General features: G+C 41.0%; 1 protein-coding gene across 2 annotated transcripts in view; it reads right to left on the bottom strand.

Moving 5' to 3' along the window:
* The window catches only part of syne1a (spectrin repeat containing, nuclear envelope 1a), a 178765-nt gene that overhangs the window by 74228 nt on the left and 80207 nt on the right, over positions 1-24330 (bottom strand). For both annotated transcript variants that reach the window (XM_062044566.1, XM_062044564.1), the window contains 12 exons: positions 24146-24282; positions 15794-15971; positions 13704-13886; positions 13204-13347; positions 8701-8856; positions 7985-8149; positions 7732-7904; positions 7506-7659; positions 6813-6956; positions 5978-6142; positions 5596-5910; positions 5319-5474 (listed from right to left, as the gene is read on the bottom strand). In XM_062044566.1, coding sequence (XP_061900550.1) covers positions 5319-5474; positions 5596-5910; positions 5978-6142; positions 6813-6956; positions 7506-7659; positions 7732-7904; positions 7985-8149; positions 8701-8856; positions 13204-13347; positions 13704-13886; positions 15794-15971; positions 24146-24282 — 2070 coding nt within the window. The remainder of the gene's footprint in view (positions 1-5318; positions 5475-5595; positions 5911-5977; positions 6143-6812; positions 6957-7505; positions 7660-7731; positions 7905-7984; positions 8150-8700; positions 8857-13203; positions 13348-13703; positions 13887-15793; positions 15972-24145; positions 24283-24330) is intronic.

The raw sequence follows: 24330 nt of genomic DNA, 5'->3' as shown, positions 1-24330 counted from the left end.
AAGTTGGAGAGGGTGGAAAGAAGGTGAGATGTGTGCTTGCCAAGTGTGAAAATCAATGAAGTGCAAGTGTAGCTTTTCCACTGTGTGAGCTCCTGTGTTTCCTTGGTCCAAGAAAAGACAAGCAGCGAGCCCCATTGATTTTTCTTTAAAGACCCCCCAAAAAAGAAGCGAATGACACATAGAGAGGTTGAATCTATGTACACAAAGCCGTACACAGGCTCTCAAAGCTGCCTCAATGGTCCTTCTAGGAAACCAAGTCCAAGTACTCCATGGAATAAACTCAATAATGAGATAATAAGATATGGTATAAAAAGCACCACGAACCAGCGTACTGTAATAAAAAAAAATGGTAAAGAATTGTACTGTTTTGACCTTTCATCTACATGGCATTGGCGTTACGAGTGCCCTGCAATGGCATTTATTGTATGAGCTCAAGTTCCAGAGTGGAGAAATCCGACAACGCAGCCTTGTCAGTGTAATGTGGCGAAGCAAACCATTACTTTTTGAGGTCGCTGCACTGTCAAAATAGACTGCATACGACACTGGTTCTCAGTAGTATATATTAACCAAAGAGACGGTAATGATTGTGTACAACAGGTGTCAGACTCAAGGCCCGTTTATGTGGCTCGTGAAAGCCTGAAAACAAAGTGCCTACTTCATCTTTCTCACTAAATGTATTCATTGTTTCCATTTTGACAACAAAAATAAATGTAATGCATTAAATTGCCTATGTTTTAAACTTTAATATAATCTGCTCATGCAACAACTATTGTCTTATTAGAGGTGGGACTCTTTATTCACCTCACGATTTGATCTGATTCCGATTCTTGGGTTGACGATTCGATTCAGAATTGATTCCTAATTTAACACAATTCTCGATTTAAATCAATTGTGTATTTTTGGGGGGACGATGTGGCTTGGGTGGTAGAGCGCCCGTGCTAGCAACTTAAGGGTTCCAGGTTCGATCCCAGCTTTCAGCATCCTACTCACGTCCATTGTGTCCTTGGGCAGGATACTTCACCCTTACTCCCGATGGGTCGTGGTTAGGGCCTTGCATGGCAGCATGTGTGTATGAATGGGTGAATGTAGAAATAGTGTCAAAGTGCTTTGAGTACCTTGAAGGTAGAAAAACACTATACAAGGATAACTCATTTGCCATTTTTTAATCGATTTTTGAAAATCCATCCATCCATCCATTTTCTACCGCTTGTAATCATGATCAATTTAGAATTGAAACAAAAAGAAATCGCAATTCGAATGTGGATCACTTTTTTGAACGCTCCTAATTATTGTATGCCGTATTACAATTTGTTTGAAAAAATTTAAATAAATACTTAAAATATTTGTTGCCTTGACTTCACCATCAATTAGTATATACAAAAATCTAATACTCAAATGCATAGGCAATTGTCTAATAATATAATGAAGCGATTAGACATTTTTATTCATACATTGACTGTTACAAGCGGCCCTCTGAAGGCAGCCATAACTGCGATGAGGCCCTCAATGAAAACGCGTTTGTCAAACCTGGTGTCTAAAAAGCAAGGCTTTCAAAATTAACGCATTAACGCATGCAATTAATCATCAAAAAGCATTGCATTAATCATTTAAAAATGCAGATCAATCCCACAATTTATTTGGTCCGCCTATCTCCTTTACCTTAACCATGGATGGTTACCTAAAAACATATACCAGTGCAAAGATGAGTGAGGTGGCAAATTTGGCTTCCAAATACACCCGACGGAATTTAAGATGAAACCATGTTTTGAGCAAATAAATGCCGTGCATTCAAGTAAAACATTTAAAAAATATTTCTGTATGATATTTTGACAATAGAATTTGTGTCAAAATATTTGGCTTCATTTAACTTATGCAAGTGAGCAATCTACTGCCATTAATTGGGAATAATCACAATTCTAAAGTGTGATTATTCTTATTTAAAAAAAAAAAAATTGTTTGACGGCACTAACAAAAAGGTTTTTGGGGATTTTTGACCCAAGCTCAAACGACGGAGCAATTTATAATTGATCATTAATAAAAAGAGAACTGTTAGATTATATTTTGTTTCTGCCTTTGTGCTTGATGCTTTCACATTGTGAACTCTAAAGTGTTTCTCCTTCCCTCTACTACCTGATGAAGCAGCGCCACGAGGTGCACCTTTAGCCACTCAGCCATTAGGCGTATTTAGACTCCCTGGCTGCAGGAGGATGTAGGATCGTTGTTTGCAAGAGAGACTCCTCTTTGTTCTATGTATCTCTGCTCAGCTACTACAAACCCCGTTTCCATATGAGTTGGGAAATTGTGTTAGATGTAAATATAAATGGAATACAATGATTTGCAAATCCTTTTCAACCCATATTCAATTGAATGCACTACAAAGACAAGATATTTGATGTTCAAACTCATAAACTTAATTTTTTTTTTGCATATAATAATTAACTTAGAATTTTATGGCTGTAACACGTGCCAAAGTAGTTGGGAAAGTGCATGTTCACCACTGTGTTACATCACCTTTTCTTTTAACAACACTCAATAAACGATTGGGAACTGAGGAAACTAATTGCTGAAGTTTTGAAAGTGGAATTCTTTCCCATTCTTGTTTTATGTAGAGCTTCAGTCGTTCAACAGGGGCGGCGTGGCGAAGTTGGTAGAGTGGCCGTGCCAGCAATCGGAGGGTTGCTGGTTATTGGGGTTCAATCCCCACCTTCTACCATCCTAGTCACGTCCGTTGTGTCCTTGGGCAAGACACTTCACCCTTGCTCCTGATGGCTGCTGGTTAGCGCCTTGCATGGCAGCTCCCACCATCAGTGTGTGAATGTGTGTGTGAATGGGTGAATGTGGAAATACTGTCAAAGCGCTTTGAGTACCTTGAAGGTAGAAAAGCGCTATACAAGTACAACCCATTTATCATTTATTTATTTATAACAGTCCGTTGTCTCCGCTGTCGTATTTTACGCTTCATAATGCGCCACACATTTTCGATGGGAGACAGGTCTGGACTGCAGGCGGGCCAGGAAAGTACCCGCACTCTTTTTTTTACGAAGCCACGCTGTTGTAACACGTGCTGAATGTGGGTTGGCATTGTCTTGCTGAAATAAGCAGGGGCGTCCATGAAAAAGACGGCGCTTAGATGGCAGCATATGTTGTTCCAAAACCTGTATGTACCTTTCAGCATTAATGGTGCCTTCACAGATGTGTAAGTTACCCATGCCTTGGGCACTAATGCACCCCCATACCATCACAGATGCTGGCTTTTCAACTTTGCGTCGATAACAGTCTGGATGGTTCGCTTCCCCTTTGGTCCGGATGACACGATGTCGAATATTTCCAAAAACAATTTGAAATGTGGACTCGTCAGACCACAGAACACTTTTCCACTTTGCATTAGTCCATCTTAGATGATCTCGGGGCCAGAGAAGCCGGCGGCGTTTCTAGATGTTGTTGATAAATGGCTTTCGCTCTGCATAGTAGAGCTTTAACTTGCACTTACAGATGTAGCGACGAACTGTATTTAGTGACAGTGGTTTTCTGAAGTGTTCCTGAGCCCATGTGGTGATATCCTTTAGAGATTGATGTCGGTTTTTGATACAGTGCCGTCTGAGGGATCGAAAGTCACGGTCATTCAATGTTGGTTTCCGGCCATGCCGCTTACATGGAGTGATTTCTCCAGATTCTCGGAAACTTTTGATGATATTATGGACCGTAGATGTTGAAATCCCTAAATTTCTTGCAATTGCACTTTGAGAAACGTTGTTCTTAAACTGTTTGACTATTTGCTCACACAGTTGTAGACAAAGGGGTGTACCTCGCCCCATCCTTTCTTGTGAAAGACTGAGCATTTTTTGGGAAACTGTTTTTATACCCAATCATGGCACCCACCTGTTCCCAATTAGCCTGCACACCTGTGGGATGTTCCAAATATGTGTTTGATGAGCATTCCTCAACTTTATCAGTATTTATTGCCACATTTCCCAACTTTTTTGTCACGTGTTGCTGGCATCAAATTCTAAAGTTAATGTTTATTTGCAAAAAAACAAATGTTTATCAGTTTGAACATCAAATGTGTTGTCTTTGTAGCATATTCAACTGAATATGGGTTGAAAATGATTTGCAAATCATTGTATTCCGTTTATATTTACATCTAACACAATTTCCCAACTCATATGGAAACGGGGTTTGTAGCTTGTAAATTAGTTAGCTACTTTTTTACCCTTTTCCTGGTGCCATCTATTTCCTTTTTTTGTTGCACTGTCAACCTCGTTTTGGGATCCATACCTAAACAAATGTGACAAGAACTTTCATACATCAGTCTGCCTCTTTTTTCTTTCACAAGTGGAATCATTCTCCTTGAACAGAATATTAGCTCTGACGTAACATGAACTAGTGTTGCATAGTCATAAAAAACAGAATGTATTCTGCTAGTCATCTTTCAACTGTTTCTAACAAAACTGTTACGGTGGGGTTGCATGTTAATGCGTGGATAGTTCCCCCAAGATGCAGACGGAACTCCGGAGGCAGTGTGTAGGTAGGACAATGATTTATTTTCCATAATTCAGACAGGAAAACAAACAAAAATAGAACAACCGTGCCGATAGCACGGGAAGCTATGGAAAAGCTAACAAGGAAAGCTTAGCATAGAAACAAGACGTAGGAATCACCAATCGTAACTTGTTGCGTAAAGCAAACAAATGGCGAAGCTTAGCTCAGGAACAGGTATCAAAAAGGTATAATAATAATAATAATAATAATGGATTAGATTTATATAGCGCTTTTCTAGACACTCAAAGCGCTTCACAGAGAAGTGAGAACCCATCATTCATTTTTACAACTCATTCATTCATCATTCATTCTCCGGTGTGAGCGGCACCGGGGGCAAGGGTGAAGTGTCCTGCCCAAGGACACAACGGCAGCGATTTTTGGATGGTAAGAGGCGGAGAGCAAACCTGCAACCCTCAGGTTTCTGGCAAGGCCGCTCTACCCATTACGCCATGCCGCCCCTGAATATACAAACGTAACTTGTTGCATGGAGCAAACAAAACAGCCAGACCGAGTGTGGCGAAAGGCAGGAATAAATAGCTGTCTGATTAGCGCCCGGGAGCAGGTGAGCGTACCGAACACTAATCAGAGGCAGGTGAAAATAATCTGCACACATGGCAACCAATAAAACACAAACCCAGGGGTGCTGAAAACAGAACTAAGGGAGTCTTAAACCAAAACAAAACATGATCCGGGCAACGGATCATCACAAAAACAAACCGAAAACAAACAAACAAAATACCCCAATATGAAATCAAATGAAACTGTCAAGAGTGACCAACCTGTATGCTGAGCAGCAGGGAGTGGTAGCGGGCAGTGAGCTGCGTTGCCGTGACGCTAACACGACCACTGATGTAAGCTTCTTCGAGAATCTGCTGTGATAGCGAGGAGAGGCCATCCACTTCTCCTTGCCGTGTCAGCAATGCTTGGAGACACGACTGCTCACAAGCAATACAGAAGATATGAGAGTGCAGCTGTGGCACCTTTCCAGTTACTTGTTCTTGCCTAGTGAATGTTCAACTCTTACGAATAATTGGTCGGAATGATGCAAGGACTAACCTTGAGTTTCTTCAGCTGAGTCTCTTTGGTGCCCCTGTCTGACCTCCGAAGTCTCAATATGGCCTCTTTCTCCATCTCCTCAAGCCACTGGCCTAAGGTAAGGAACTTCTGGTCCATCTCTTTCAATCTGGCCAGAGTGGACTTCAGCTGGGTCTGGGTCTCCTCCAAACGGTCCTGGTAGGCCACCCACTCCTGTTGTGCAGTGTCAAGGGTTCTGTCCTCAATCTGGGGTACACCCCATTGAATGACCCTCCCTCTGCTAGTCAGCACTGACGACAGCAGCGACTGACCATCTGAGCATCGCTCCTGTAGAAGCTATAATGAACATACAGTAAGAAGAAAGAACCTGAAAGACTGTAGCTTTAAAAAGTTGTATGGACACCTTGAGCTGCTTCAGTGTTTCCTCAAGTGTGTCCACATTTGCCTCTGAAAGGGATAATGATGCAAGAGTGGCCTGTTCTTGCTCCAACCAATCTTCAAACACATGGAGCACTCGCTGATATTCTTGATGGATCAGCACCAGCCCCTTGGCCTTGCTGACTGCATTCTGGAAAACAAGGTTGGACATTACTATTTGAGATTACAAAAGCAATGGAAGCCCCTCCCTATGTGCAGAACAAACGCTGTGATTAGGGCCGAGCGATCCGTGGTAGACCCTGTTTTACGTAAAGAAGTGCATGTAAACGGTCGATATATTAATGACGCTTCATATGAAACACCGTTAGTGCGCATCTCAAAAGTACTGGGATCAAATCCCAGTCATAGTAGAGTTGGAAATGTTTAAAAATGTTCAGTTTATTGATGTTAAAAAAAAAAAAGGTTTTCCATGAATATGTTTTAGTACAAATAGAATAGAATAGAATAGAAAGTACTTTATTGATCCCTAGGGGGAAATTCAGCACCACAGTTCGCTCACAATAAACAATAAACACTTAGGTATTTTTTACATGTGAATAATATAAATACAGTCTATTATACAGCATTATTCACAAGTGAATAATATAAATACAGTCTATTATACAGGATAATAAACATAAACATGCACTAAATAAACATAAACATGCACTAAATAAAATTGAAGTTGGATTTTAAAAAAGTATAAATAAACTAAGGGTGAAAAAAAATGGCAGGGAGATGTGGGCTCCAAATAAAATTCTGCTTAGGGCCCTAATTTAAACTGTGGCGGCCCTGAGTGGAAAACAAACATCTTCACATACCTTGGCCTTTTCTTTCAGGGCGTTGTATCTGTTCTGTAGCTGCTTCACTTCCTGCTGCGTAGTGCCGTGTTCTGCCATGTTGGCCCCCTTAGTTGCAATGGTCTCCAGAGGACAGCTGTGACTCAGCACTTCCTCATACAGAAGCTGGATTTAAAAACACATGTATACATTTATTGTGGGGGGAGCCCCTGAGGTAAAAAAGTAGAGCACAACAGGTTGAGAAGGTGAGCTAGCAGGATTAGCCTGCCCCGTGTAATTGCAAATCTGTTTGTAAAAAAGCAGGCTTTGCTTCATAACTTAAAATAAAGTCCAAAGCACTGCCAAAACTCGGCATCCATTGCACTGGTCACGGTGGTGCGGGCCGGTCGGTGTAGCAGCGGCGGCTGGGGGAGGGGGAGGGGGGCTAGTTGGCGGATGGGTAATCTGCAGTCCCTTTCAAGGTTTTTCATTGTCCCATTGGGTTGAGTGAGGGATGAGGAATTAGGGCCGAGGATGTCGTTGTGGTTTGTGCAGCCATTTCAGGCATTTGAGATTAAGGGCTGTATAAATTAACTTTGATTTATTGATTGAACTATTCATACAGTAAGACATTTAATAGGACATTTTGACTGATTAAAAATTGTTTGACAATAGTATATAGTATGGCACCTTTAACAACATAATTTAACAAATTAAACAATTGTGTAACAGTACCTTAGTCTTTCCCAGGTTTGCAGTCTTGTCTCTCATCTCAGAGTACTGTCTGTCCGAGCAGCTCAGTGTTTCCTCAACGCGCTCAATCCAAAGCACAAAGTGACCAACGTCCTCCTGATAGCTGGTCCACTGCGACAAGGCGCCCTCCAGTTGACTGATAATAACCAGTATTGACGTTAACACATATCATAGAACAAATAAATTTAAATGCAATATCCTCCACAACCTTTTGCACTTGATGGACGCAGACAGCAGGGAGTCCCACGAGTCCTTCAGGTCCTGGATCTGCTTGCGGATGACTGGGACACCCTCAGCCGATGTGTTTCTTTGGACTGCTTCTCCCCTGGTAAGCAGCATCTTCATTTGGATCTCCCGCTCCTGACGTGCGGCGAGCAAAGCCTGCGCACACAGAGGAATGGGCTAATTGAACATCCAAGTTGTACATTAATGTGTCCTCAACCAGTCTTGTCCCTCATTACTTCCAACTGCAACATGCGGTCCTCCAGCACAACTTTATTGGAGGTGGCGGAGACGCAGGTGGCCAGGAGCCTCTGAGCTTTGCACACCCATTCCTGGAGCTCTTTCAGACCCTGAGAGAAGAGACGGTGCTCCCCGACAATGCGTTCAACCCTGGAGGACTTGTCCTTCGGAGAGGAGTGAGAATAAAAAGTAAATGTTTGCACCTTACATGGCATTTAATGCTGTTTTCAAACACAATCACATCCATTCAGTTTTGTCATCTACAAAGAGAAACATTAACACAACAACATAATTAATTTTATCTGCAAGGCAGCACTACTACAATAATAAACTGTTCCACACCAGTCTGGAAAGGATGAGGACAGGCAATCTGATTCAACACTCTCCCAGTACTATAGTAAGAGAATGATACATTGTCAGCCATTTCAGTGTTTGGTGTCAAATTAATCACAGAGGAGATAGAGTTGACGCATTAATGAGGGTTTGCAAAAGGTCAGCTGCTGCAGCACTCATACGTTTCAAAGATGACATTTTCAGATAAAAGATGTAGGTAGGCTAACAGAGCGTTTGCCCTTTCTTGTGATGATGTGGCTGCAGGACCTTTCTTTTTTTTGTAGATGGGATTTTGAGATAGTGAGACCAATTACAAGAGACAAGTTACAGTAAGCCAGGGAAATGGACATAAGAGTCATCAGGCAGGTTTACACTGTGATACCTTGGTCAAGTTGCTGAGAGCCAAGCACTGCGCCGACAGCTGGGACACTCGGTGGACAAAGCCCTTGCCTGCTGCCTGCCCCTCCCAAAGACGATGCGCACTCTCTCTAAGATGTCCGAGTTCTGCTTCACGACTGGACATCTCCTCAAGAATAGCCTGGGGTTGTTCAATTTGGAGATGCACAGATGAGGGTTAATTCATGAATATAGCTCCAAAGAAGTGACTATTTTAAGTTCCTGTTAGTAACTTGTTACATTATTTTAAGGTTCCATTTTATAGTATTTACATAGCATTTTATATCAAGTCCCAAAGGTCCCACAATAGTACAAAATATGTTGTCATGCTGGAATTTACAATTAGTTTAAAAGTTACTTTTAGTAATCCCCACTGGGAACACAGAGGAAATTACCAATGCAAAAGATAATAAACAGTGTGCAGCCGCAGTGTTTATGGACTTAACAAAAGCATTTGACACAATCAATCATATTATCTTAATCAACACATTAGAACTGAGAACAGAGGAGAAGGTGTTGGTCTGGAACTAGGTATGAAGCTACTTAACAAACAGGAAGCAATACATGAATCTAGGGGAACACACGTCTGCAGCTTTAGGATCAATACTGGGGCCAAAATTGTTCAATCAATAAACGACATTTGTAAAGTCACAAAAGACCTACAATTAGCACTGTTTGCAGATAATACAATTACATTTTGTTCAGGAGAGAATACACAGAAGCTAATACACATTTTAAAGAAGAAATTAATGAATTAAAGAGGTGGTGTGACAAGTTATCTTTGAATTTCATCCATCCATCCATCCATTTTCTACCGCTTGTCCCTTTTGGGGTCGCGGGGGGTGCTGGAGCCTATCTCAGCTGCATTCGGGCGGAAGGCGGGGTACACCCTGGACAAGTCGCCACCTCATCGCAGGGCCAACACAGATAGACAGACAACATTCACACTCACATTCACACACTAGGGCCAATTTAGTGTTGCCAATCAACCTATCCCCAGGTGCATGTCTTTGGAGGTGGGAGGAAGTCGGAGTACCCGGAGGGAACCCACGCAGTCACGGGGAGAACATGCAAACTCCACACAGAAAGATCCCGAGCCCAGGATTGAACCCAGGACTACTCAGGACCTTCGTATTGTGAGGCACATGCACTAACCCCTGTTCCACCGTGCTGCTTTGAATTTCAATAAAACTAAATTAATGTTCTTCTGAAAAAATAGGAAAGACAGTAAACACAAATTCAAATAGACTGTGAAGACATTGACAGGTGAAAGAAATCAAATTTATAGGCATAACAATAGATGATCAAATGCATTGGAAATCTCATATAAAAATATACAACATAAAGTGGCAATAAACAGTTAAAATTAATAAAGCAAAACATTCTGGACCAAAAATCACTCCATATTCTCTACTGTTCTCTAGTGTTACTATATCTGAGTTATTGTGTAAAAGTATGAGGGATTAACCACAAAAGTATGCTTTATTTACTAACCCTGAAACAAAAATGGTCAGTTAGGATAATTCATTATATTGGTTATAGAGAACATTCAAACCATTTATTTATTTAATTTTAAAATACTGAAATGAATGATTTGGTACATTTGAAAACAGCTAAAATCATTCATAAAGCAAACAATAACCTGTTACCTAATGTACAAAAGAGGAAAACTACAACCTTAGGAAAAAAAATTATTTAAAACATTTGTGGATGTTGTCTGTCTATTTGTGTTGGCCCTTTGATGAGGTGGGGACTGGTCCAGGGTGTACCCCGCCTACCGCATGAGTGCAGCTGAGATAGGCTCCAGCCCAACTGTGACCCCGAGAGGGACAAGCGGTAGAAAATGGACGGATGGATGTATGCAACACCAAAAAGCTTTAGTACATAAGTATGTGGAATTAAATTATGGAATAGATTAAGCTAAGAAGTATATGTACTATATATATGATATGACTATCCCACAATGTACTAATATGATCCAGTTTAAGAAACTGTTCAAACTCAAAAAGCCTTATCTACAAAAGTTTTACGTGTAATAAAACACGTGCAAACTTGATAGTGCACCCAAAGCTGATCTAGTAAACTTGTGTGCACGGGATTACGTCTTTTAAGAGACCAAAATAGAGAGTAAAATCCATTCAGCGTGTCAGTCTTCATGTTTATGCCTGAAAATGTTTTGAAAACGCCCACAATACTGGAAGGAGGAGCTGCAAATATAATCATTTAGCGCATGCCATGTGATGATTATAATCAAGATTGAAACTGCTTTCAGCCTGTTGTTTGGCATATATATTTACCATGTTTGAAATGTGTGTCAAAACTGGCATAGTTACGCATGAATAGCTGTTAAAAAGGAGGCAATTGCGCTGCAACAGACAATGGACAGAGAATCCTACGTCGTATGTGAGCGTGTCAACAATTTGGACTGTCAGAAACAGAAAATATATTACATATTGTCTTTCCTCTCAAAAGGTGAGCAAACAAGTGATATGATAAGAATTTTCTCTACCAGGGTCTAAGGACACAGTTTACTAATAGGGATGTGATGATGGATTGACAAAATAGTATTGTGAAAAAAATATGCCGATTGCTGACTCATGCCTTTTAATACCGATGACAAACGCCAATCCTCTCTGCCTGACAAGCGGCTAGCAGCTAATTATGTGTCTTTATACACAGCGTGGAGCATTCCCCTAAACTGAAAATAATCACCTCTGTTATGAAAAATAAAAACAGCCTTTTTTTATTATCTTAAGTATCACTGGAGGACTAGGCTAAGGAGGCTTGATATGTTACACACCGAGAGAAAGGCAAAAACAGGCATGCTAACAGAGCTACGCTAGCTTCAAACAACACTGAGAAATAAGTGTTTGAAGTTTAAGAAGTGTACAATTTTTATAAAATGTACTTACCTACTTACTATTGAGTTATTTTGTTCAAACAATTGTACGTAATGAGAGAATAAGGAACCAGTTAAAATATTGTTTGTTGATATTGTTAAACGGTCAATAAAACGGTCAATAGAACTCACCATAAATGATTTAAAAAAAGGTACAGATGACGTGTGATCCGTATCGGTATTGGTAATGGCCGATTGCACACATGGATGATCAGTATCGGAATCGGAACAAAAAACCTTGATCAAAACATCCCTAATGACTGTCATAACATTAAAAATAACATTTTGCCGAATCGGGGACAATTAAGCAACGCACAGACAAGATGAAGAGACAAGTTTGATAGTGTAGTACAGTATGTTGCAAGCGTAGGAGGTCTAAACATGAAGAGGATTTATCCTGCATGTATTGTTTTGTACTTGAGGTGCTGAGGGGAAGCATGTAATTGGTTGCAGGGCTCGACAAAGGCGACAGAGTACATTCAAAAAAATATCAACAATGATAAGAGCTGAGCTTTGCGACAGGCTTGATATATTTTGCCCCTCCTTTGTTGTTTTATCTTTTCAACAATATTCTCATCTTTTTTTTGTCTCTGCCAGACATGACAGATTCTGTTATCCCATCCTAGAAAAAAGAGCTTGTGACAGAAGGGGGGATTTAATTAGATTCCCTGACTTTGCCTCTGACTATTATATTATGTCAAGCCGTTGCTCTATTTTGATTCAGTGGTGCTCAACAAATGTAATTAGGTCTTCTTTTCCCAGCTGATTTCAGATTACACTTTTGGGATGCTTATCTGATGGAAAGCTAAAGTACAGTATTTGGTGCCCTTGAAAAATCAACTAAAGTCTTCAGTTTATGGGAGGTATACTTGAGCGAAGAAGAGAAGAAACACAAATAGGTTTAAAAAGTATGTATATAGTTTATATTATTGCAATTGTCTTAAAGATTCAGCATACATTTTTTCAAGCCTGAATATGTCAAATTACTTTGAAACCTGCTACAGAAAAGCTAAAAACCACAATATTTACAAAACGTGTATATTAGAACACCTCTTATGCTAAGGAATTATGACACATGTCAGAAAAGTTCCAGGACATGATCACATTCTTTAAAGTGAGGGGCATCGTCCACTTCAAGTTCTTGCCACAGGGTCAGACAATCAACTACAACGTCTACGAAGACATCCTGCGGCGTTTGCGTTGTTCAGTGCGCAACAAGAGACAAAGAGTTGTGGCCTCACGATGACAACACGCCTGCTCACACTGTCCTGAGGATCCCCCAGTTTCTGGCCGAGAAAACATTGCCACGCTGCAATCTCCCTATACACCAGACCAACTATCTGTGATTTTTTTCCTTCTTCTCAAACTAAGGGGTTCATCAAAAGGGCTTGGCTGACATCAACCTGAGAAGAACCCTTCCAGGAGTGCATTAAAGCGTTGCAGAAAAGGTTAGGAAAGTCTCTTAGACTCCAGGGGGATTACTTCGAAGGGGAACAATTGTAGTTTAAAGATATATTTTGTGATTCCAGTCCTGGAACTTTTCTGACACACACATCATTTTTAAATGCAGAATTATAACATGGCACTTACCTGTAGTTTGCTTAGCTCTTGTTTCTTGGTTTGGAGGTCGTGTAGCCGAGCACTGCTCTCCTGAACTTTGAACTCGGTGCTGTTAAGCCACTCCAGCAGAGGTTGAGCGCTTGCTTCAAACTCTGTCATCTGACAATATACATTCTAGAAAATACAACAGAAAGCATGAATTTGATGCTGCACTAATAGCTAAGGTTAAAAAAACCTGGAGAAGTTTCCCCAAGACAAAGATGTGCTCCAAAAATAAAATAATTGTATAAGGCCAACCCCCAAATGTTGGATGTCCACAATAGTTATCCTTTGTGTACAATATTTAACACCTCCCCTTCATATATTTATCTATACATCTTATGGTATGGAGTCTTGATCTGTTGTTAAAATTTCTCATTATTGTTATTTAGGTAATTTTAATTCACTTCAACACAGCCTCAACACACTATTTAGACTCCAACGTACTGTAAATGTGACTTTAAATGCAAAACAGAAGCAATCTACACCACCTTGAGCGCATCCTCCCTCAACTGCAGGTCATTCATCAGCCTCCTCCAGTCTTCTCTCGCGTTTGCCACTTTGGCCTTGATCCCCTCCACCCTGTCTTTGGACACCACCGCCATCAGAAGCTCCCCGCTGGCTCCTACTGTACTCAACCTGGCCTGGCCGTGCTCCCTGTCACTCAAGAACTCCTGGGGGGGGGGGGGGGGGGGGGGGGAAATAGACAAAGGATCTGTTTAACACACACATTTGTACAGTAAAAACAACAGGAGGATGTGACAGTAAAAGAGACTGAGTGACAACCAAGTGACTTACTTTCTGTCTTCCATTGTTGCTGCTATGACTAATTCAACACAGTGACGGACACTTCACACAATCAGACGCAGCAATTAGAGCCATAATGTATTCCCTATGCGTGGGCGCAAGGCTCGGCTTGACCCGCGGGGGCAGATAAGAGAAGTCGGTGAGTTTTGCTTTTTGCATACTAAATGCACACACGCACATATGTACCAAAACACCCCTCTTTAGAGCATAGACAATGACAGCAGCACAGCAGGGACCACTCCACCATCTGTGCATCACACACACACATTTTTGTTTTTTAACTTCTCGCTTATTCTCTATTCTCCACTTCATGCAAGTAAATAGACACCACCAATTAAGCGTGACACAACAGTGTGCATATGAACCCCCATCCACAACCAGCAGGCCCCCTTCGTCCCCCCTCCCACGCCAGTCCTACTGGAGGTCAGCCATGTGGAAACATTGTTCCACATTCCTCACCAGGTCAATGATAAATAAAACATGACTCTTCCTCTCTGGATCGCCGTACACTCGCTGACGTTCCCACTCATCCTCACAAAGCAACAGCGCCAACTTGGGGAGGGGAACACACGCTTACATCCCCCTGGCTTTGAAATCCTTGCTTACAATGGGACATAAATAGAATTCTCCTCATACTTGATATTACCTGTAATCTGACTACTAATAAATATGTGCAATAAACAATCATCTGAAATCTTTGCTGAGGCAGGTTATTATCTAGTGTGACCATACTGGGACATTTACCTTAACCAGCAAGAACCTGCCTCTCCGCCAAGGCCCCAGGGTGCTTCGAAAAGGCTGCCAGGCTGTTAACACCTGCCAGTTTCTCAGAGGATAACCTCAGAAGAGATACTCCTAAAAGAGAAGCACGCTGTGGAGCTTTCTTGTGTCTTGATTCAAAAGCCTGCACTTCGACCTACTGTACACCCCGAGATACATTTCTGGGGGTGGGATTAAATTCAACAGCACAGTCCTGTTAACTAGATTTTTTTTTTAATTCTTTTAAAATATCCTTTGTGTTGAATCACTATAATTAGTATGTCATTAAGTAGTGTCAACGTGCAATGTGGCTGGCAATATTTTATGTATTTGCTAAGTCTGTGCTAAAACTTACTGTTACTTTCAGTCCTGTTACTCAAATGAGTCATCTTCATCTTAGGAACCTAGTCAAAAATAAAATATAACTGCCTAAAAAATGTTTAAAGTTCAATTTGAAAGAATTACATTAACAGTAAATGGGACTGATTCGGTGACGTGGCTTATTTGCTAGTTTAACTCTTAAGTTTCACATTGTTAACATATTTATCTCCACTTTAAAACTGTATTAGCTTGTCAGGAATCCCTTTAGGCTTGTGCACTCTAATACTTTAATATTTCAATCAAAAATGTATTTTATATTTATTGTTGTATTGTATTAGCCACCGTTTTACAGTTTTTATTGTCGTATGTGCAGCACGTTGGTCAACGTGGGTTGTTTTAAATGTGCTATAAAAATAAACTTTGACTTGACTTTACTATGGGCATCTAAATGAGAGATGTTTTAAAATCTACAGACGCCTAAAATGTAATCTTTTATTTGTTTGTAACCAGAATTACTAATTTCCATTAAACATTGTGGCAGGTAGTTCATGTATCAGTAAAGAAGCCTTTAAATTTAGGTGAACCTGTGGTTAAAGCAAGGTTTCACCCTCACCATAGCAATCTAAAATATATAAAATGTTGGGTAGTGTTATTTTTCTAGATTATTGGCTGAGATGCATGCAAAACATCTAACCTGTATTCGTTGCTGAGCAGTGGAGGCCTCTGCCACGCTCTGCGGCACATCGAAACATTTGGCGGTACAGATTTTGGCGTTAACCAACCACTGCTGGAAGTCTCTGAGGGCAGCACGGAACCGCTGCTCCAGTAGGCGCTCCTTATTCTGGCACTCCCTGGATGCATGGAGGCTGAGGCTAAAAGAGGGAAGAAGTAGAAAAGAAAACTTTGGGAAAGGAACAAAAGAAGAAGGCGCGTGCTGTCCCATCAACACAGATACATACTGTCTTTACATTATGGGGGTGAATGTATGGGCGTGGGAGATGAGCAGGAATGAGAAGTAGGCAGGTGGAGAGATGGAAAAGTGGGTGAAGTGGAAGCAATGAGCTTTGGGTAAAGTGGGGGATGGTGACTGGGGTGGTTACAGAGAGGCAACATATGATCAGGGCACGAGTTCACAAGGGTGATAATACGAGGAGGATGAGGGATCACGGGTCGATGCTGTGAGGAAAAGGCTGACGTAGAGGCAACATGACAGCGATATTTAACAGAGAGGTTACACTATACTTGAAGTATTGCTGTATGAGAAAGGGTAGGAAAATACTCATTGGCCACAATATTACATACATATTCTATTGACATCTTCTTTCTGCATTTACACAAGGGTATGGATATATTGTACACATTATTGTCAGTGTGTGTCATACAAAGGAAGCATGGAGAGGACTTTTCCTGCTCATGAATATAGATTAGTGGGAAGGTCGAAGGAAGAGTGGGTGTTTTGTTCTAAAACGAGTGAGGAGACTGATTAGTTATTTACTTGTATGTCAGTAAACACGCACACTATCTTTCTCGCACACACACACAGCGTAGACATGCACACACAAACGCCTGTTTGACTGAAACATTTGCACAGCTTCTTAACAACAGATGTGATCCAGTCTACAGACATTTTATTATCATACACTACAATGCATATTTATTTATTTTACTGATTTGGTCCATATATGCATTTTTTTTAGCTACATATAAGTCAAAACATTACAAAGACAATGCCCTTCTGCAAACTACAACTATTAATACAAACATACCAAATTTGATCTCTTTATATTGTGAAAGTTTATCAAATAAAGATTATTTCAAATGCATGCATCTACGAGCCAAGACCACAGCGAACAAGCAAGTGAGGCGAGGGCAAGGGTGTCGCTTAGCAACTGGTGTGTCAGTCAACTTTCACCTTTGTCTGCCTGACACATCTCACAACTTCAGCTTGGTTCAATTTATCTTGCAGACACCTTGCACTTTATACATCCTGCACACTTAATACCACTGGTGGGCTTCTGGGCAGGAGTCAGGGTATTTTAGAGCATCTCATCATGTGCGACAAGTAATCCCCTTGACAGCCAATAATGAGCTGATATTGGTTTTTGCAGACTGTTAATTTTGTGCAATATGGCAAATGAATGCAAAACAATAATCCAGTGTTTTGATTTGATACACACATGTGCTGTATTTTCTTGAACGAGAAACTGAGAGGGTTTATGAACGGTTATATTCAAGTAATATGAGATGTTTATTTGCTCACTTGCAGGGAGTACTAGGCCTTTATTGGAAGGCATCCATTTGAGAGGAGGCCTAGGAGGGATCAGTGTTGCCAACTTAACAACTTTGTTGGTGTAATAGCGAGTATTTAGACCCTCTAAATTGTCTTGTTCAAAAAAATCGACGCGCGACAACTTTTTTTGGTCTTATTGGATACTTTTGAAGACTTAAATGATAGCAGTCATAAGTGTATTTCCAAAAATATTTGTTTTCATGTTTTTTGCTCACTCTCACATAGCCTCCATAAAAGTTACATGCACATGCGTCACAGTCCGTCCATTATGCAACCCACGCCACAAATGTATTGTAGTTCTGTGGGAAACACTGACTTTGATGTACATTGACTGGACACACGTACAAGTGTTACTTTCATGTTAAGGTGTGAATGGAATGTGTAACTCTGCCTTTGTTAGAGCGGAGGTCACTATTTGGGGGTGTAAGGTAATATTATTAACAAACAGCTCTAAATCACTACAGTGTGTTTTAACATAAACGTTGACTCAGTTTAGGTAAATTCCAGCTACAACACTGCCATTCTTTATTGAAATGAACCAGTAGGGATGTAACGGTATCAAAATCTCACGGTACGATATTATCACGGTATTATACGATAATATTGTGGTAGATGTCCAAAAAATGCTTGGTAAAAATGTCATAGTGTGTAAAATGGAGGGATAGGATAAACCCGCTTACTGTAATTGGACACAAACATAATGCTCAAATGTTCTAATCATATTTTTTACTACAAACAAGTATTTTTTTATACAAATAATGATTCAGGAACATCTACTGTTTCAAGTAAATATATATTTAAAAAAAAAACTACAGTTCTTTAACGTGACAATGTAAACATCCAGTGTAACAAGTGTGAAATTATGTACAGTTTAGTGTCTTTCAACTTTTACATTATGAGAAGCAGTGTCCTCTACAGTGAACGTGTTTATATTAGTCTGGAAAATGTTGTTTCTTAGAAAAGTTAACCATCAATATAACGTTCAACAACGTAAATACCTCACAAATTGGTATTTAGAGTCGCTGGCTTCAAATATATTTTCTGGGTGACTGTTTATGAGGTGGCGACTTGTCTTTTGTTTTTCGCCCGAGTACAGCTGGAATAGGCTCCAGCCACCCCCCACACCCCTGCGACGTCAAGAGTAACAAGCGGTAGAAATATAGATGGATGGATTGAGGATGTATCAAATAGCTTTTTAGTTTATCCGCAGTGCAGTTGTTTTGGGGGTGACAGGACCGATGAGCTCTGTGTCCCCTTCAAAATGCTCAAAACTAAATTGGCACGCTTCGCTTTGCAGAACGCAGACTTTCTTACATCCCTAGCATTCAAAAAAGCGGTTATTCATCCTCTGCTCAAAAGACCTAACCTCGATCCTGACCTCATGGTAAACTACCGACCGGTCTCCCACCTTCCGTTTATTTCCAAAATTCTCGAAAAAACTGTTGCACAGCAGCTAAATGAACACTTAGTGACTAACAATCTCTGTGAACCTTTTCAATCCGGTTTCAGGGCAAATCACTCTACGGAGACAGCCCTCGCAAAAATGACTAATGATCTATTGCTAACGATGGATTCTGATGCGTCATCTATGTTGCTGCTTCTTGATCTTAGCGCCGCTTTCGATACCGTCGATCATAATATTTTATTAGAGCGTATCAAAACACGTATTGGTATGTCAGACTTAGCCTTGTCTTGGTTTAACTCTTATCTTACTGACAGGATGCAGTGCGTCTCCCATAACAATGTGACCTCGGACTATGTCAAGGTAACGTGCGGAGTTCCCCAGGGTTCGGTTCTTGGCCCTGCACTCTTTAGTATTTACATGCTGCCGCTGGGTGACATCATACGCAAGTACGGTGTTAGCTTTCACTGTTATGCTGATGACACTCAACTCTACATGCCCCTAAAGCTGACCAACACGCCGGACTGTAGTCAGCTGGAGGCGTGTCTTAATGAAATTAAACAATGGATGGCCGCTAACTTTTTGCAACTCAACGCTAAGAAAACGGAAATGCTGATTATCGGTCCTGCTAGACACCAACATCTATTTAATAATACCACCTTAACATTTGACAACCAAACAATTAAACAAGGAGACTCGGTAAAGAATCTGGGTATTATCTTCGACCCAACTCTCTCGTTTGAGTCACACATTAAGAGTGTTACTAAAACGGCCTTCTTTCATCTCCGTAATATCGCTAAAATTCGTTCCATCTTGTCCACTAGCGACGCTGAGATCATTATTCATGCGTTCGTTACGTCTCGTCTCGATTACTGTAACGTATTATTTTCGGGCCTCCCTATGTCTAGCATTAAAAGATTACAGTTGGTACAAAATGCGGCTGCAAGGCTTTTGACAAAAACAAGAAAGTTTGATCATATTACGCCTATACTGGCTCACTTGCACTGGCTTCCTGTGCACTTAAGATGCGACTTTAAGGTTTTACTACTTACGTATAAAATATTACACGGTTTAGCTCCAGCCTATCTCGCCGATTGTATTGTACCATATGTCCCGACAAGAAATCTGCGTTCAAAGAACTCCGGCTTATTAGTGATTCCCAGAGCCAAAAAAAAGTCTGCGGGCTATAGAGCGTTTTCTATTCGGGCTCCAGTACTCTGGAATGCCCTCCCGGTAACAGTTAGAGATGCTACCTCAGTAGAAGCATTTAAGTCCCATCTTAAAACTCATTTGTATAATCTAGCCTTTAAATAGACCCCCCCTTTTTTAGACCAGTTGATCTGCCGTTTCTTTTCTTCTCTCCTCTTCTCCCCCGTCCCTTGCGAGGGGGAGTTGCATAGGTCCGGTGGCCATGGATGAAGTGCTGGCTGTCCAGAGCCGGGACCCCGGGTGGACCACTAGCCTGTGCATCGGTTGGGGACATCTCTGCGCTGCTGACCCGTCTCCGCTCGGGATGGTTTCCTGTTGGCCCCGCTGTGGACTGGACTCCCGCTGATGTGTTGGATCCACTGTGGACTGGACTTTCACAATGTTATGTCAGACCCACTCGACATCCGTTGCTTTCGGTCTCCCCTAGAGAGGGGGGGTTACCCACATATGCGGTCCTCTCCAAGGTTTCTCATAGTCATTCACCGACGTCCCACTGGGGTGAGTTTTTCCTTGCCCGTATGTGGGCTCTGTACCGAGGATGTCGTTGTGGCTTGTACAGCCCTTTGAGACACTTGTGATTTAGGGCTATATAAATAAACATTGATTGATTGATTGAAAGAGGTTATGTTTTCAGCAGGGTTTGTTTGTCTGTTAGCAACATAACTCAACCAGTTGGGGACAGATTTCCTTTTATCTACGACGAGTATGAACACACAACGGGGCGGTATAGCTCGGTTGGTAGAGTGGTCGTGCCAGCAACTTGAGGGTTGCCAGCAACTTGAGGGTTGCAGGTTCGAACCCTGCTTCCGCCATCATAGTCACTGCCGTTGTGTCCTTTGGCAAGACACTTTACCCACCTGCTCCCAGTGCCACCCACACTGGTTTAAATGTAACTTAGATATTGGGTTTACTATGTAAAAGCGTTTTGAGTCACTAGAGAAAAGCGCTATATAAATATAATTCACTTCACTTCACTTCCTGCTTACGGCGTTTAACGCCCCCACCTTGCTATCCCCATGTACAGAGGGTTCTGGAAGACGTAGTAGTTTATTTATTTATTTACAGACCCGGCCATCGCTAAAGCGCCAGAAAAAAACTACACGCACCAAATTTTCATTTGATACCGTCACACAAGACTTTGAAACCGAAATACCATGGTATGTATAATATCGTTAAATCCCTATAAACCAGTGTTATAATGGTAACTACTCAACTAAATATTCCCATTACCTTGGAATTGATACCGATACTCAACAGTACCAATTTTCTGTACTTTTGTTTGTCCATGTGGTTATAAATATTAATGTGTTCGACAATAAAATCTTTTTACCAATTAAAAGGGAATAACACTTTTTAAAAACAATTTCACCTATCCCTTTTGTGAAACAAGCACAAGTTTTTCTTTTTTTATGCATTTTTAGTCATAAACAAAACACAGCTAACAATAGTGGTAATGGCTTTTGCTGTATTCCGCCTATAAAGCCCTCTAAAAACATCCAAAAGCCTCCAATGTTTTATATACATGCAGTACAGTATATGTTATGTTGTAACAGGAACATTCATAATAGCACGTGACAGCGTGGCGCAGTTGGGAGAGTGGCCGTGCTACCAACCTGAGGGTTCCTTGTTCAATCCCCAGATTCTACCAACCTAGTCACTTCCATTGTGTCCTTGAGCAAGTAACTTCACCCTTGCTCCTGATGGGTCGTGGTTAGCGCCTTGCATGGCATCTCCCGCCATCAGTGTGTGAATGTGTGTGTGAAGGTGTGTGTGAATTGGTGAGTGTGGAAATAGTGTCAAAGGGCTTCCAGTACCTTGAAGGTAGAAAAGCGCTATACAAGTATAACCCATTTACGATTTATAATATTTATGAATTTGGGTCATTTTAAGTATATGGCTGTTATGACCTGTTACATTTTGTTAGGAACGCTCTTTGTAGACCCCAAAATGCAGGAGACGGTAGGGAGCATGCAGGTGAAGGTCCCGTATTTAATATCAAAAGTACAAAACAAAAATGCGGCAGGGAATTGCACAGAAAAGCACAAGGAGAGCTGTGCATGAAAAATAGAGCCTCAGGGAGAGCTTACAATAATAAGTGACATAAAACAAGATCTCAAATTACCACCAACCCCGTTTGTAACTTCAATAATGATCCCACAACCAATAAAGCTGTGAGACAAGCTTAAATACTCTTCCAGTGGTCATTAGCGGCAGGTGAAAACAATCATCCCTAATCACCTGCAAGTGAACAGAAAAACTAGCAAACAGCTAACACCGACAGAACAACAAGTGGAAACAAAATAAGAGCGCAAAACAGGAATTAAACCCAAAAAACGAGACAAAACAAGGAATGACCTGGCGTAACCTGCCATAACAATGGCGGCGCATTAATTTCACAGACGCATCATAATGTTCACTATTTCCTTCAACAATTACTACTAATCATGGCAGACTTCATGAGAGACAACGACGACTACTTTGGGACGAATGATGATCCAGAACCTTATATTTTTGAGCCTGAATATATGGAGGATGAGCTATAAGTTTTAAAAGCTGAGTGATAAGCAGATCAAGTAGCATTATTGCTAAGTGCTGAACATGAAATACAAACTACGAATCATAATAAAACAATCACTTACTGAACAATGTCTGCTTTCACTGGGATGCCGACTGATGAAATGTTCATATCTTCCTGTTTAGAGGAAGAATTAATCATAATGCTAGTGCCGGTAAAAAAAAAAAAAAAGTGGGCGTCTTTTTGTGGCTTTCTTGCCATCGCCAGGTCTACGTTTAATGTCAAAAGTTGAACAACTTCTCGGTTTATGGCAACAACCTTCAACTATACAAGTGAGAGGCATGATTTATAATCTAGAATTAACTTTCACCAACTCAGAGGCGATGCATCAGCTCACCTGCTCAGTATGTCAATAGCTTCATAAGCTAGAAGTAGATGCATTTGTTTCAATTATGTCGTGGTGTGACGCCATAATCAAAAAGTAGTCTTTGCCATCAAGCTGAATGTGCCGGTTTTGTCTTTTGTTGAGCCCTACAAAGTGTTTGCCAGTAATTATTTTACTTTTGACACACCAGCTGTTTGGTTAACATGCATCATAGTTGTATTTTTGATTACCAAATTTGGAGGTGTTGAAATCGACATGTAAAATTGCTTACGCTAATCAGTAGCATGTACAGTATATGGCATATGCAATGTGAATTAGCACCAAGCTAGCAGGAAAAGTGAAGCCTTACCGTTGAGCGCTTTGTATCAGTATGTTTGCTTTGTTAGCATGGACAATAGCAACATTACCTAGAGGCAGTCTGCTAAAAATATGCCTTTTTGCCCGCCAAGTGCCTAAGCCAGTGTCGAGTCTGCAACCGGACATGACGTCACGTGCAACAAAGGTATCTCAATATGGTACTGTTCAATTTAGGTAGCACAGATGGAATTTGGTCAGTACCTATAAAAGTACTGAATTTAGTATTCATCCCAAGCAAAAGGTGGGGTACAGTACAGCCTTGACTGCCAATAGCAGTACACAACATAATACAACATCCATGGACAATTTACAGTCTCCAATTATTCCAAAATGCATAATTTGAATGTAGGAAAAAGTACCCGGAGAAGACCCACACACATGCAAACTTCACAAAGAGATTAACCTTACTAGGGCCAAAATGCAAACCACTGGTTGGTCTAATATATACCATGCAGTGAAGATGGTCCAGAGAATAAAGGAAGATATTCTCTGTGGGCAGGGTTCCTGTGCAAAACCCCTTTCTTACATTACAATACATTAGTCCCGACCTGTTAATTATGTTTATAACAAATGCATAAACAGGAAAGTTCCATATGGGCACACATTCGGCATTGGCATACAGGAGGTTACATTCACTATGGCTTACTGAATTTTGAAGAATAAATGAATACTGAATATGTAAACAATTTGTAGACCCAGAGTGCTCCACTGCAGCTTGCATAACATAAATGAGTAGCACAGTTACTATCATCTCTAGGCTATTTCATCATGTTCTTAGCTAAAACATTCCCTTGTGGCCATGTTACTTCCCATTCCTCCCATGCTTCACATCTATGTTCATCCGGCCGTCATCTTCATCTTGTAACACACAAGAAAATGTCTTCTCACCTGTTGTGCTGCTTGACAAGAACGGTGACTCGGTCGGACTGGGAACCCAAGTCTCTGGAGTATCGTACCAGCTCGTTCAGTTGACCTTTCAACTTCTCTGCCATGGGCTCCGCGCTCTGCAAGCCTTCCAGTATGTCCTAAAAATTAAAACAATTAAAAACATACCCCCAGCTGGCTCAGTCTGT

This window comes from Entelurus aequoreus, linkage group LG04 (assembly GCF_033978785.1).
Source record: "Entelurus aequoreus isolate RoL-2023_Sb linkage group LG04, RoL_Eaeq_v1.1, whole genome shotgun sequence".
Classification (NCBI taxonomy): Eukaryota; Metazoa; Chordata; class Actinopteri; order Syngnathiformes; family Syngnathidae; genus Entelurus; species Entelurus aequoreus.
This window is presented reverse-complemented; position numbering and strand designations above follow the sequence as displayed.